At 39.5% G+C, this 14,793-nt stretch overlaps 1 protein-coding gene across 1 annotated transcript in view; it reads left to right on the forward strand.

The window, feature by feature from the left end:
* LOC150079543 (heat shock protein 60A-like) overlaps positions 1–14,793 on the forward strand; it is a 141,202-nt gene that overhangs the window by 21,392 nt on the left and 105,017 nt on the right. Inside the window, exon 3 of the mRNA XM_090383571.1 lies at positions 6,053–6,305. Within this exon, the coding sequence (XP_090239697.1) occupies positions 6,053–6,305 (253 nt within the window). The remainder of the gene's footprint in view (positions 1–6,052; positions 6,306–14,793) is intronic.

The following is a 14,793-nucleotide window of genomic DNA, read 5'->3' on the forward strand; positions in this document are numbered from 1 at the left end:
AAATGTTGTTTTTAAAATCTTTATGGACCAGAAACCCAACTGCACCTTCACTCCTTTCACTGTTTCCATTGGTGTACAGCAGATTTCCACTTGATAAACTTACAAGTGATTCATTTCTTCCCTGGGTATAAGAAGCACTATCCCCACCCACCCATCCTGTCTTGTCTATCCTTCCTGAAGAAATGCAATAGTGAAACATGTCATTCCCTATTTTGGGGTGACATGTTTCCATTGGCCCTATTACGTTAGAATCAGTTCTTTGAATTCACTCATTCCTCCCCCCCCCCCCGCCAGCCTTGCAGTGCCTGTATAACCATTCCTACATTGCTGGGCAGAATTGAGACATTCACATGCCTATTCATTTTTTCAGCGTTATCCTATATTTACCCAACAAATCATCAGCCCATGTTTGTTTAATATCATTAGTTCCCACATGAATAATGATGCTTGCTTTACCTTGCTTAAAATGTAACGGTTTGTCGTGAACATTTAATTGTTGCACTTGACAAGCTCCCAGTTACAGACTCATTTCTTTAGTGGATTTAAATCTTGGACAATATACCATGTTTCTATTTGAGATCAGTATGCTCCTACATTGGGAACAAGGAAAAGAATCGTCACTCGAGCTTGGTTTGTCTACTAGACCAACTGTAGAATACATACAATAGCTATACAAGTGACAAGGGCGCCTCCGTAGCCATGTGGGAAGAAGCAGCAGTGCATAACGCACGCTTCTTGATTAGACCGGGGTTCGATCCCGTCACCACCAAATACGGGGATGCGGAAAGATCAGGGAATGATCACCGCATATTCCCGGAGCAATATGGCCTTAGTTGCTAATGCTCCTAAAAACCAAATAACAAACACAAGTGACAAGCTCATGACTTATGGAAATGCTTGCAGACATTTCCATCTGAGTTAGGTTATCCTTGGATGAATTATTGAATGTGAATCTTGTAACAACCATTTTTTAAGTAAAATTTGAACAAGAAAAATCTACAGAATTTAAATTAACAAAGTCAGCAATTAACAAAACTTTCTTTACTACTTAAGAATTTTTATTTTTTTTATGTAAACCTCAAACACAAGAGGTGTTAGAACCTATAGTACTTAGTAACGTGCTTGGATTGGAGATTGAGAAGACTGAAGAAGATATTTCTTAACATTGGACTTGAACTTCTGTAGACTGTAATTTTCAGGAAATACGTATGAAGGAAGGTTGTTCCAGAAAACAGCAGGTGAATGAATAAACAAAGAAGATGAAAAGTTGGTTCTGTGAGTTTGAAGTTGGACAGTAAATGGATTCGCTGGTGGCGGCACGTGTTCGACTGTTTTGAAAGAGAGAGCAGGAATTATAGAAGCCAATTTGAAGAACAGTGCCCATGGAAGTATCTGTAGAAGAGGCATGCAGCAGAAACAGTACGTCTATGAGACAGCGAGTGGAGAGACTCTGTTAGAGAGGAATCATTAATTAACCTAACTGCCCTCTTCTGAATGGAATCAAGAAGCCTAAGAGCGGTTTTGGGGGCACCACTCCAGATGTGGGAACAATATATCCCATGGCAGGGCGGATTTGCGATTTATACATAGCGAGCAGCTGTTTGGAAGAAAAGTAACAGCAAGAGCGAAAGAGAAAACCAAATTTTTTAGATGCAGAGGAAGCAATATTTGAAATGTGCTTATGGCAAGAAATATTAGAAGTCAGGGTAATCCCCAAAAAGAGATATATCATTTTGCCTAGAAATCAGACTGTCACAAAGGTAAGCATAGCAGCAGAAGAATCCTTTTTACGAGATATAAGACAAGACTGAGATTTAGAAGGGTTGAAATCAACTAAGTTGTCTTTGCCCCACTGGAGAATTACCTGAAGATTGGTATTTAAGGAATTGGTAGCAGATTTTCGAGAAGTTGAAGCTGATTGAGCAGCTCAAGGTTTCTCATCGGCAAAACTATGGATAGGATTTCCAGTCAATGGAAGAAGGTCATTAATATACAAGAGGAAAAGAGTGGGGGGAAAGAACTGAACCCTGGGGGAAACCAGCATTAGTGGAAAAGTTAGAAGACAGAGCCATCTACCATCACCCTCGGTGAGCGATCAGAGGGAAAACTGGATAACCAATTACTAAAAACAGTTGGCAAACCATAAGATGGAAGCTTGTTTAAAAGACCTTTATGCCAAACGCAATTGAAAGCCTTTGAGATATCAATAGCAACTACTTGTATTTCACCGAACTTTTCCATTGAATTATTCCATAAACGGGTAACATAAGCCAGAATATCACCAGTGGATCGACACTGACGAAATGCATACTGGCGATCGATGATCAGACGGAAGTTTTCTAGGTAGTTTGAGTTGGCGGTTAATTGATTTCTCCATTTCTTTAGAAAGAGTAGAAGTAATTGCAATGGGACGATAATTGGGTGGGAGGGATTTGTCATTCTTGTTAGGAACTGGCTGGATATGAGCAAATTTCCAAGCAGAAGGAAAAACACCTTTGGAATAAGAAAGTGAAAAAAGGTGGCAAAGAATAGGAGTAAGTTCAGGAGCACAGGTTTTGAGAACAAGTTGAGAAATACCATCGGGACCTGGAGCTTTCTTAGCATTAAGATTCGTCAAAATCCTGACATCCTTTTGATGGTAGACTACAGGAGGCATTGAATGGAGCATGTTGGGAATGGTGGGAGGTGTTTTACCAAGATCATTAATACATGAGTTGGAAGAAAAATGGAATGCTAGCATGTTAGTTTTATCCTTGTCTGAAGTGACAACCAGAACCATCTGGTTTGGACAGAGGTGGGAGCAGAGATGGGCAAAAGTTGCGGCCAATAGCTTTGGCAAGACACCAGAATGCTCGGCTACCATTAGGGAAGAAGCAAGTTTACTACTCTTAGCCTGTTCAAATTCTAGTTTGGACTGATTAATAACTGCTTTACAACTGTTGCGAGCTTTGGTGTAGGCAGAAAATGAAACTGAAGAATTAGAAACAAGCCAGTTACGATATGCAACATTCTTCTCTTGAACAGCCTTAGCACATTTATTGGAAAACCAAGGTTTATAGAAAGGATGAGATTTTAAGGTGGAGTGTGGGATAAAGGATTCCATTCCTGCAAGAATAATTTCACTGACACGATCTGAGCAAACGTTGACATCAGAGGTTTTGAAACAGTAATCCGACCAAGGAAAAGAAGAAAAGATATCTCACATGTCATCCCATTTTGCATTCTTGTAATGCCAAACAACACAAGGTTGGGAATAGCCATGAGATAAAGGCTCCATTGGAAAAGAGACAATCACCAAGTTATGATCTGAAGTGCCTAAAGGACCTCTCACTTGACTGTACTTAGAAGGGCTGTTTGTGAGAAAAAGATCAAGCGTGTTGGCTGTATGATTAGGATTGTCTGGTATTCTTGTAGGTAAAGGAACAATTTGTGCAAGGTCATTAGTAATTGCAAAAGCCTCAGCATCTCAAGCAGCTGGGTCAGTGTGGCTAGAAAACGGAAGCCAGCTGGAGTTGTGAATGTTAAAATCGCCAAGGAAAATTACCTCACTGTTAAGAAAGTTGGACTGGAGAAAGTCAAGTTGCAAAGAGAGGAAGTCAAAGAGCTCCAAGTGATTAGTGGAGTTGGGAGAACGGTAGAGACAACAGATGAATTTGACACAATGAGGTAGAGAGATTTTTATCCAGACGAGATCAAAGAGAGGAGATTCGAAATTGCCAAGTCTCTGACAGGGAATATCAGAATGGATATACGCACAAGTACTACCTTTGAGGCGGAAGGAATCATACAGTGAATAATTTGGGCATCTCAGATGAGCAGGTTGAATCAACCGATAACTGAGATTCTGTCAGAAAAAGTACACGGGGTTTGGTAGACTGCAAGTGGAAATGGACATCGTTGAGATTAGAATTGAGAGCACGTATATTTGTGAAATGAATTAGGAAGTACTTGGGAGGTTTAGATCTTTTCGCAGATAAGCTTGCTCTTTAGTTTTACAATTCATGGTGTATTCAATAGTAAGAAAAAGTGGGTGGGACATGCTGTATGAAGTAATGAAATTTTTGGATATGGTACATGTGGTAAGAATATACCCAGATCCTTGACATAACGTGGCCTCGACAATGCTCCCCGTACACACTACTCGGACTCCCTCCAATCACTATCTGGCAGAATAGATTTAGTAAGATTATACACTAGCTGATCCGGAAGCCTCCTAGAGAGTTACCAATAGGTTCGGTCTGGTGTACTAACCAGCGGCCGGCCTGTGAACACCATTTTAGAGCTGTACCCTCGAAATGTAAGGAATATTGGAGCTCGCCACGATGTTCATCATAACCTCAAAAGTCATTAATCACACTGCATGATGGAAGAGATAGGGAAGGGTTGACCGGAACTTAGCTCTAGAGACTAAACATCGGTTCCACCACTTCAGTGGCGTACTATGACCACAGATGCTGATGCGCCAAATAAATCCCCAATCAATCAATCAACCAACCAACCAACCACCCACCACCACCACTTCAAGCCTCCAATAAGCAAAGTGGTGGTATTGCACCGGTTGATGAGTCATTTACCACCTAGTACTACCTGGTAACATAGAGGGGGCGGTATTCCTCCATGTGGTGTGGGCACCACACCTCGATCCCTGCCTATGTTGGTTCACACCTGGGTGGTCACCCACCATGTACTTGTGCATGGAGGTTATACCCAGGATTACTAACAGTCCCACCATCGTGCAGAGGATTTGGCTGTCATAGACCGTCTTAACTTGGCCGAAATTTAGTCCACTTGACCTGAGTGTCACCCGAATATCAGTTCCATCAGCATTTTAGACTCCTAGGTAGCAAATACAGCTTGTCTGGCATATCTGAGAGAATGTCTGTGACAACCTCAAGTTAAAATTAAGCTATCAAAATTACGGGAAGAATGTAACTTAGAATAGTTTTAGAGAAGTTATGAATTAAGTTTAAAAAATGTTGTAAAAATTAGTTTCACATAAATTTTACACAATTTCATGAAATAAAATTTATGAAATTATAGAAATTTAAACTTTTAATAACAAAATTTTGCGTGCTAGACACCTGTTATTAATCTCCTTCAGTTTATCTACTGGAGCCAACTTAAAGCATGTCTGCTTCCTGCAACTGTCTACAGCGGAATCATATAATAGCTTCTAAATATTGGAAATCTGCATGGTCAACTGTGCAATTGGTAAGATCTAAGATTTCTTCTGTAGAGGAGTCATAGGCAGACTGATTTATTTATGCTTCATTGTCTGATCTTGCTGAGTTGGAGCCTATCAAATAATCTTTATTAGAGTTCTTGAAAATAAGTTGTGGTAGGGGTTGGATAATTTGGGGAAGTAACAATCCTAGCCATATATTTATTTTGCATTAGTATTTAATTGGTTCAATTTCTGACAATTTTTTGAAGGGAAATGGCTTGGTACTTTAATATTTAATGTTAAAATAAATTTTGGACGTTGGACAGAAATGCTTATATATAATGGATGTTTGTTGTTGTGAGAGAAATTGGAATTGCTCTAAGACAGGTTCCCACAGTGTGGGGTGTGCCCCCCAGGGACACACTTGTTTTTTTGGGGGGGTGGGACTTGTTTTCATGAAGCACTTTTTTAATGAAATGGATAAATCATCCCACCAATCTAGGTATGAAGTGCTCTCTTTATTTCTATTGTTTATTTATTTTATTTTTTTCTTTGAGATTAACTATATTGAAGTTTTATATATACATATAAAAAGTATGTGTATTCATAGCTAAATTTTAGGTCAAATTTTGTTTACACTTGTTCTGGAACTTGGGGCATATAAAATTTATAAAAATTTTTAAGGGGTGTTCATGTCAGTGGGATTTGCAAACTCTTGGTAGTCCTTATTATGAAAGTTTGAAATTAAGAAAACCTCTTTAGTTCAGTCATGCTTTGCGACAGGTGTACAATCAGATATCACAGAACATAAAATTGAATATCTGAAAATAAAAAAAATCTTACAATCAGTTAATTTTGATTAATGTTCTTATTTTGCTGTTCACATAGGGAAGGAATGTAATTCTTGAACAGTCATGGGGATCGCCAAAGATCACTAAAGATGGTGTGACAGTGGCTAAAGCAATTGAATTAAAAGATAAATTTCAAAATATTGGTGCCAAGTTAGTACAGGATGTTGCAAACAATACAAATGAAGAAGCTGGAGATGGAACAACTACAGCCACTGTACTTGCAAGGGCCATTGCTAAAGAAGGATTTGAAAAGATTAGCAAAGGAGCTAATCCAGTGGAGATTAGAAGAGGTATGACAATTTTGTCTTGTGTGTGTGTGTGTGTGTGTGTGTGTGTGTGTGTGTGTGTGTGTGTGTGTGTGTTTTAATTATAAATATTAGTTTTTTACCATGTTATAAATGGAGGATTATATTTGAATGCTTTATAAGTCTCTCTCCATTACTACATAACAGAATACTCAATTAAGTTACATTATAGAATGGGCCAGTGGTTGAGATACACTCATGTTCTGTGGAGAAGTATAGGGAACATTATAATATAAATTAAGCTTTCTTATTTATTTAATAAACCTGAAAAAAAAAGTGTCCATACAGGAAGATGTGTTAAATATCATTATGGTGTGTTATAGCTACAGTGTATGAAACAATTTTTTTTTTTGCAATTTTCCTGCAAGCAAATGAAAAAAATTTTGGCAAACCCTTCATTTATCACTGTTTTTAGGTTCTTGGTCTATGGTACCTAGTTTTCTGGAATGTGTGGCTACTTAAAAGACATGGTCTTTTAAATAGACCCACAGAGGATGAAAAAAAATGTTTCAGAGTTCATTCATTCTGAAAACTTGGATGGCTACTTGATGGGACTGTGGTGCTTGATCTGTATTTTTGGCAATTTTTCATTTACAAATTCAATAAGAGTATTGTCTTGCATGAAAAGGTCTTTTCCTTCAGTTTTAGGATAGGCAAAATCATGTAGCATTGATAAATAGGCTATGACAGAATATACCTCCCAGCTCTTTTTACCATTCTGAAACACTACTTCGGCCTGGAAGATACCTTACTTCAAATTTTGAAGTCTATTTTACTCCCTAGACATCTGTCTGTGACCCACAGTGATTTTCAAGTAACTATTGATGTCTCAAGAAGCATCCCACAAGGAAGTGTACTGTCAGCCATCCTGTTTGCAACAGTTTTGGAGCCTTTCCTTGCTCAGAATCCGAACTTTGTCTCTTATGCCGACGATCTGAAGGTCTACATGAGCTCAGATCATAATCATCAAATTCATGATATCAACCAACAAGCTTCTAGGCAGATATTGAGCTTGGAAAGTTATCTTGCCACAATAAGGCTGCATCTGAGCCCTTCCAAATCAGCACAACTGACGATAACCAAGAAGAAAGTTAAAAATGATATCCAAATCTTTGTTAGTGGGGAACCGGTGCAAAAGGTGACCTCTCATACTGATCTTGGCCTCACCTGGGACGTTGGGCTCACTTTGCAGGATGAGGCAGAAGACGTATGCTGCTCTTTGGGCAGTGCATCAAGAGCTCGTTGGTGTGCATCAGCCAGCGCTGCTTGCTAGGCACATCCTGAGGTGTATTACGCCGATTCCTCTCTATGCTTCAGAAATTTGGTCATCTGCCCCTGCCTCATACCTTCAGAAGTATCTCAGTTTATCTTAGGTAGGCCACCCCCTAACTATCTCCAGATCTATCCTACAAGCAAATGTGGGCACCACTCCCTGGACATTTTATCATCATGACAAAAAATGTCCTCACGCTTCCACAGCTTATAACAAGGCGAATTGATGCCCCGTCGGTATCCACATTAATCTCTGGCCCTAGGAGGGCAAGAGGGGAGCACCCTGACTCCTGTCTTCCTCTACGTCTTACGCTGTCAAGAATTGATTCCCTGAGGAACATGTTTCCAGCCAATTGTCTTTGAATCTTCAATAAATTTAGGATCCACCCTGATAGGTTCTGTGAAGACAAACCATACGGGAAGGAAATCCTCAAGAACTGCTACCAGATTATGAACTTATAATACTCACCTGCTCCTGGACAGACTTTTTTTTTTTTTTTTTAACTTGCCTATTTGTATATGACAAAGACTTTTTGTCTTCATGCAATCATATATTTTGTATATTACTGTATATTTTGTACATTATTGTATATTTAATCCTGTAAAAGTCTCAGGTCGAGCATGCATGTACTCTTGTTTATTGTACATTGTGTTCCTCGCACCTTAGTCTGTAAATATTCACACCCTTCTGGCACAGAGCCATCCCGGGGTGACCCAAGGTTTCTTGGGAAATAAACTGATTTTAATAATAATAATAGCTGTCTGAAGTAGCATATCTCATTACAAAAAAAAAAACCTGCAACAATTTCCTCACAGGCCAACTTTGAGAGTTGTTTAAATTTATTTTCAATTTGGATATTAGGGTTCTCAGTGCCCCAATAAACATAAGTTGTGTCGGGCTTGAATTACCTCATCAAACCAAATGATATGGTAAAATCTTTAGCTGCTACTAATTGCTCATTAGATCCAACAGTTTTTGTTGTTATGCTCACCTGTGTATCAGCTTTACAGGGTTGACTTTTTTTTTCTTTCACTTTTTCTAACATTTTAGCAGAAAAGAATGTTTACAGTTTGCCAGGCAGGCAGTTTTCACTGAAAGAGGAAGTGATTTCTGAAAACACAGGATTTATTGAGCTTGGTATGCTTTTGGGCTGTTGGTAAAAATTTGTTGTGACATTATGATCACATGATCATAATGTCACAACAAATCATAACTGACTTGGATGACAAACAGCTCTGGTTGCAATAGGATTGCAATTCACGATAGGAGGGAGTATATGATGAGAGCCTTGTCGATCAATTCGGCCCTATAGGGATTGTGCAAGGCTCAAGGGGTAGAATTTTTTTCAGCCTGGACTGTACTTGTTAACAGGAGAGATTGCTTCTACAGGGATGGGATACACTTAAATAGAAAGGGTGCAAGAATATTTGCTGATGCTATCGAGGCAGTGTTAGGTGGGTCGGAAAACTGCTAGCTTGGGGGGAGACAAAGACCAATAGATTGACAGTAGCCACTGGCAGAGGTGAAAGAGATTCTTGCACTGCTTCTATTAGAATGAGCAGAAGCCTGAAAAACAAGATGCATGGTATTTCAGAGACTGCTGGGAGCCACTGCGGTACAAGTAAACACATGGGTTGTGTTAGGGTAGCTAAGAATAGAAACAGGTGCAAGTATACTTGCGTGTACACCAATGCTAGGAGTTTAGTAAATAAATTTGATGAATTTGAGGTATTGCTCAAAACATCGAAGGCAGATATTGTTGGGATATCAGAGACGTGGTGTCACACAGATATAAGGGATGCAGAACTGCAATTTGGGGAGTACAACGTCTACAGAAAGGATAGACAGGATAGGAAGGGGGGAGGGGTTATGCTATTAGTTAAGAAACACATAAAAACCAAGGAAGTGAAGCCAATCGACATCGCTGGACAGTGCAGTGTGGAGTCAGTTTGGTGTGACATAAACATTGGGAGATCAAAATTGAGAGTAGGAGTGTGCTATAGGCCTAATGACTCTGATGAGTATAATAAGGAACTGTACAGGGAAATAGAGTGGGCCAGTAAATCAGAGTGTCTTATAATGGGAGATTTTAATTTCCCAGATATTGACTGGAATTTGGGGGCTGGTTACTCACACACTAGCAGGGCTTTTGTGGATTTATTGGATGATTGTTTTCTACATCAGCATGTTCAGGAGGCAACTAGAGGGAGTAATACTCTTGATTTGATTATCAGCAGTGATTCTTCATGCATTAAGAATCTGCAGATAAATGAACCACTAGGTGGCAGTGATCACAGTGTGCTGAAGTGGGATTTACTCAAAGAGGTAACTACCATTAGGGGTAAAGGGAAGGGTTATTGCTTCCGTAAAGGCGACTACTATGGACTGAGACAGTATTTAAATTCTATACAGTGGGACCAACTGATGATGTTACCAACAGCAAATTCAAAATGGGAAGCATTCAAAGAACTTATCTTGGAAGCTACTAGGCTTTACATACCAACTAAGAAATATTGTTCAAGGATTAGGCCAAAATGGACGTCAGATGAACTAATGAGGCATATGGCAGAGAAGAAAAATGCATGGGATACATACAAATTAACACATGACACAGAAGCCTATGATAGATACAAGTTGATATGCAACCAAGTTACAAGAGAGGTTAGGCAGGCGAAGGCAGATTACGAGAAATCCTTGGCAAGGGATGCAAAGAAAAACAGCAAAGAGTTCTTTACTTATGTAAACTCTAGAAGGAAGGGGATGAATCAGATTGGTCCACTTGATATTGATGGGTCAAGTGTTGATGATCCTGCTCAGGTAGCTAACAAACTAAATGAATATTTTGCATCGACATTCACACATGAGGAGTTATTCAGCGAGGGGAATGCCAGAGGTATATTCAACTCTAGCAGTAAGCTACAGAATCTTGAAATAACTGGGAGTAAAGTGGAGGAGAAACTGTTGAAGATAAACACAAGAAAGGCACCCTGGGTGGATGGGATCTATCCAGTTATATTAAAGGAGGCAGCAAAGGAAGTAAGCAAACCCTTAGCCATAATTATGAGAGCTTCCTTGGACTCAGGGGAGGTACCCATAGACTGGAAATGTGCAAATGTGACCACAATTCACAAAGGAGGATCAAAGGCTGACACAAGTAATTATAGACCTGTGAGCTTAACTTCTGTTCCAGGAAAATTAATGGAGGCACTGGTTAAAGAAGCACTGCAGGATCATTTAGACAAGACTTCAGTTATAGCTCAGACACAGCATGGTTTTGTTAAGGGGAAGTCTTGCCTGACCAACTTGATTGGATACTATGATGCAGTCACAAAAGAACTGGATGCAGGGAATAACTTTCATATTATATACTTGGATCTTAGAAAGGCTTTTGATACTGTTGCACATGGAAGACTGCTACACAAATTGGAGCAGTGTGACATTGGAGGCAAATTGCTGCTATGGATAAAGGGGTGGTTGAGGGGGAGAAGACAGAGAGTGGTAATCAATGGACACTGCTCATCGTGGACTGATGTTATTAGTGGAGTCCCTCAGGGCTCAGTGTTGGGTCCATTATTGTTTTCTGTATTTATAAATGATATTGATGATGGTATATCGGGCTTAATGTCCAAGTTTGCAGACGATACAAAGGGTGGCAGGGTTGTCAAGGACACTACTGACACTATGCTGCTGCAACAGGATCTGGAAAGGTTGAGCAGATGGGCTGAGAGGTGGCAAATGAAGTTTAACATTGACAAATGTAAAGTACTACACATGGGAAACAGCAACCCCAGAGCAACGTATCAACTCTGTGGTACTACACTGACAGTGGTAGAGAATGAAAGGGACTTGGGGGTGGTTGTGCAGGCAGATATGAAGTTCTCTGAGCAGTGCAGATGGGCTGCAAGAGTAGCTCATGGTGTCTTGTCAATGATATACAGGAATTTTCTTAGCAGGAATAAGGAGGTGATTATCCCCTTGTATATGGCAATGGTCAGGGCACACCTTGAGTACTGTATACAGGTCCGGAGGCCTCATTTTAATAAGGATGTAGAGCTTTTGGAACGAGTACAGAGAAGGGCAACAAGATTAGTGAATGGAACAAAGGGGTGCTCTTACGAAGAAAGGCTTAAGTTTTGCAAATTACAGTGTCTGGAGACTAGGCACCAGCGAGGTGATCTGATAGAGGTGTATAAAGCCTTGAATGGTTTAAGCATGCTCAATGCTGATGGGATTCTTCCTCTAGCTCAGAAAAATCACCTGAGAGGGCATAAATTCAAATTGAGGAAAGACAGATGTAGGATAGACGTGCAGAAATTTGCCTTTAGCCCGCGGGTGGTTGGTTGGTGGAACAGACTTCCATCCCTTGTGGTGGAGGTTGATAGCCTAAATAAGTTTAAGGCTCAGCTGGACAGGTATTTTGAACGAACAGAGGGGTGAAGTGGAAGTGGTGTTTTTTTTTTTTTTTGGCTGATGCTGCATAAGCTTGCTTTCTTGCATCAAATGCCTCTGCTAATGCTAATGCAATCTCAAGTTTGCAAATTGTGGATACCCAAGGGAATACCTGCTGTGCAGGAGAACAAAAGTTAAGCTGAGTATATGCTGTTAAAAAAAACGAGCGCTTAGTGTATTATCTCTGCCATTGATACAAATGCTGTGGACTGCAAAAATTTGCTGTGAAACATGGCTCTAACATGTGGGGCAAGTTTTTTTTTATTATTATTATTATTATTATTGTGTTCCCAGTGTATGTGAAAAAGCAGTGTGGAATGATGACTTTAATGTAATCTGCTAAAACATTTTAGGAAATCGAAGATAAGCAAACTGAGGAGCTTGTCGACCAACTCCTGTAAGTGTACAAAGAACATAATTGCAGTATGAGCTTAAAATTGACTTTATATGTTTGTATGTGCATATTCTAATTTCGGCTCCTCTGTATAACCTACTGAAATGAAAAGAACAGTGATGCAACATTAAAGTAAATTTGTTGTGAATGTGGCAAGAAATAAATGATTTTTTTGTCTGTAACCTGTCATATAGGGAGACACGGGTAATTACAGACCTGTTAGCTTAACTTCTGTTCCAGTGAAATTAATGGAGGCACTGGTTAAAGAAGCATTGCAGGATCATCTAGACAAGTCTTCACTTGTACCTCAGACACAGCATGGGTTTATTAAGACCAAGTCTTGTCTGACCAATTTGATTGAATACTATGATGTAGTCACAAAGAAACTGGATGCAAAGAATAACTTTGATATCATATATTTGGACCTTAGAAAGGCCTTTGATACCGTTGCAGATGGAAGACTGCTGCACAAATAGGAGCAGTGTGGCATTGGAAGCAAATTGCTGCTATGGATAAAGGGATGGTTGAGTGGGAGAAGATGGAGTGGTAATCAATGGACACTGCTCATCGTGGACTAATATTATTAGTGGAGTCCCTCGGGGTTCAGTGTTGGGTCCATTGTTGTTTTCTGTATTTATAAATGATATTGATGATGGTATATCAGGCTTAATGTCCAAGATTGCAGACGATACGAAGGTTGGCAGGGTTGTTAAGGACACTGCTGACAGTACGTTGCTGAACAGGATCTGGAAAGATTGAGCAGATGGGCTGAGAGGTGGCAAATGAAGTTTAACATTGACAAATGTAAAGTACTACATATGGGAAGCAGTAACGCCAGAGTAACATATCAACTCTGTGGTACTACACTGACAGTGGTAGAGAATGAAAAGGACCTGGGGGTAATTGTGCAGGCAGATATGAAGTTTTCTGAGCAGTGCAGACAGTCTGCAAGAGTAGCTCATGGTGTCTTGTCAATGATATACAGGAATTTTCTTAGCAGGAATAAGGAGGTGATTATCCCCTTGTATATGGCAATGGTCAGGGCACACCTTGAGTACTGTATACAGGTCCGGAGGCCTCATTTTAATAAGGATGTAGAGCTTTTGGAACGAGTACAGAGAAGGGCAACAAGATTAGTGAATGGAACAATGAGTTGCTCTTATGAAGAAAGGCTTAAGTTTTGCAAATTACAGTGTCTGGAGACTAGGCGCCTGTGAGGTGATCTAATTGAGGTATATAAATCCTTGAATGGTTTGAGCATGCTTAATGCTGATGGGATTCTTCCTCTTGCTCAGAATAATTGCCTGAGAGGGCATAAATTCAAATTGAGGAAAGACGGTTGTAGGATAGATGTGCGGAAGTTTGCCTTTAGCCAGTGGGTGGTTGATTGCTGGAACAAACTTCCATCTGTTGTTGTAGAAGTTGATAGCTTAAATAGATTCAGGGCAGAGCGAGTGGATGGGTGAAATAAGGGGGTTTTTTTTGGCTGATGCTATATAAGCTTTCTTTCTTGCATCATGTGCCTTTGTTAATGCTAATAAAAGTGAAGGGAGGGAAATCAGTCAAATTTGAGAAACTGAAGCTTAGTATTAAATAAATATAATGTATATGATGATTCAAAAGGAAGTAAACAATTTCCAAAGATTGTAGAAATGGAAATTGACAACTTATTGTTGTGGGGAACATTGTTGGATTTTTGATGGGGGGGGGGGAGGACAGTATTTTTACTTTATAATCACATTGCATTAAATTTTTTTTATTCTTCTGCTGCTGTTTAACATGCCCTAATTCAATAAATGTTTCACAAATGCATCTTGAATTATATAATGGTGGCTTGAGAAAATAAGATTTGCTTAATGAATTTCTTTTAATGGAAGACTTCTGGAACATTTCTGTTTAACTGAGTGATGTCTGTTTTTCACTTGATGTTGTTTTTAATATCATGTTGCTCATTATGCATGAAATCTATTTGTATTTCAAGCCTGCGACCACCAAATACGGAGAATGCGGAAAGGTCAGGGAATGCCACCGCATATCCCCAGAGCAATATGGCCTTAGTTGCTAATGCTCCTAAAAACAAAATAACAAATAACTATTTGTATAAAAATCGGTCTTTGGTAATTACTTAGTAGTTGTTATGTTCTCTTGGATAATTGGAAATTCTGAGACCATTCCAACTGGGCATAATAAAGTATGAAGTTGTCAGTATGGTTTCTGGGGGTGAAGATCTTATGATAAAGGAGTGCATCAGAAACTTCAAATTAAATTTCTAACACTAAAGTACTGGATTTGTAACATTCCTGCCATTGTGGCCCTGATTTTGGTGGATGGAAGTTAAACGGCCAAACTGCCTAAAG

This window comes from Mastigoproctus giganteus, chromosome 10 (assembly GCF_048544385.1).
Source record: "Mastigoproctus giganteus isolate SK-2022 chromosome 10, ASM4854438v1, whole genome shotgun sequence".
NCBI lineage: Eukaryota > Metazoa > Arthropoda > Arachnida > Uropygi > Thelyphonidae > Mastigoproctus > Mastigoproctus giganteus.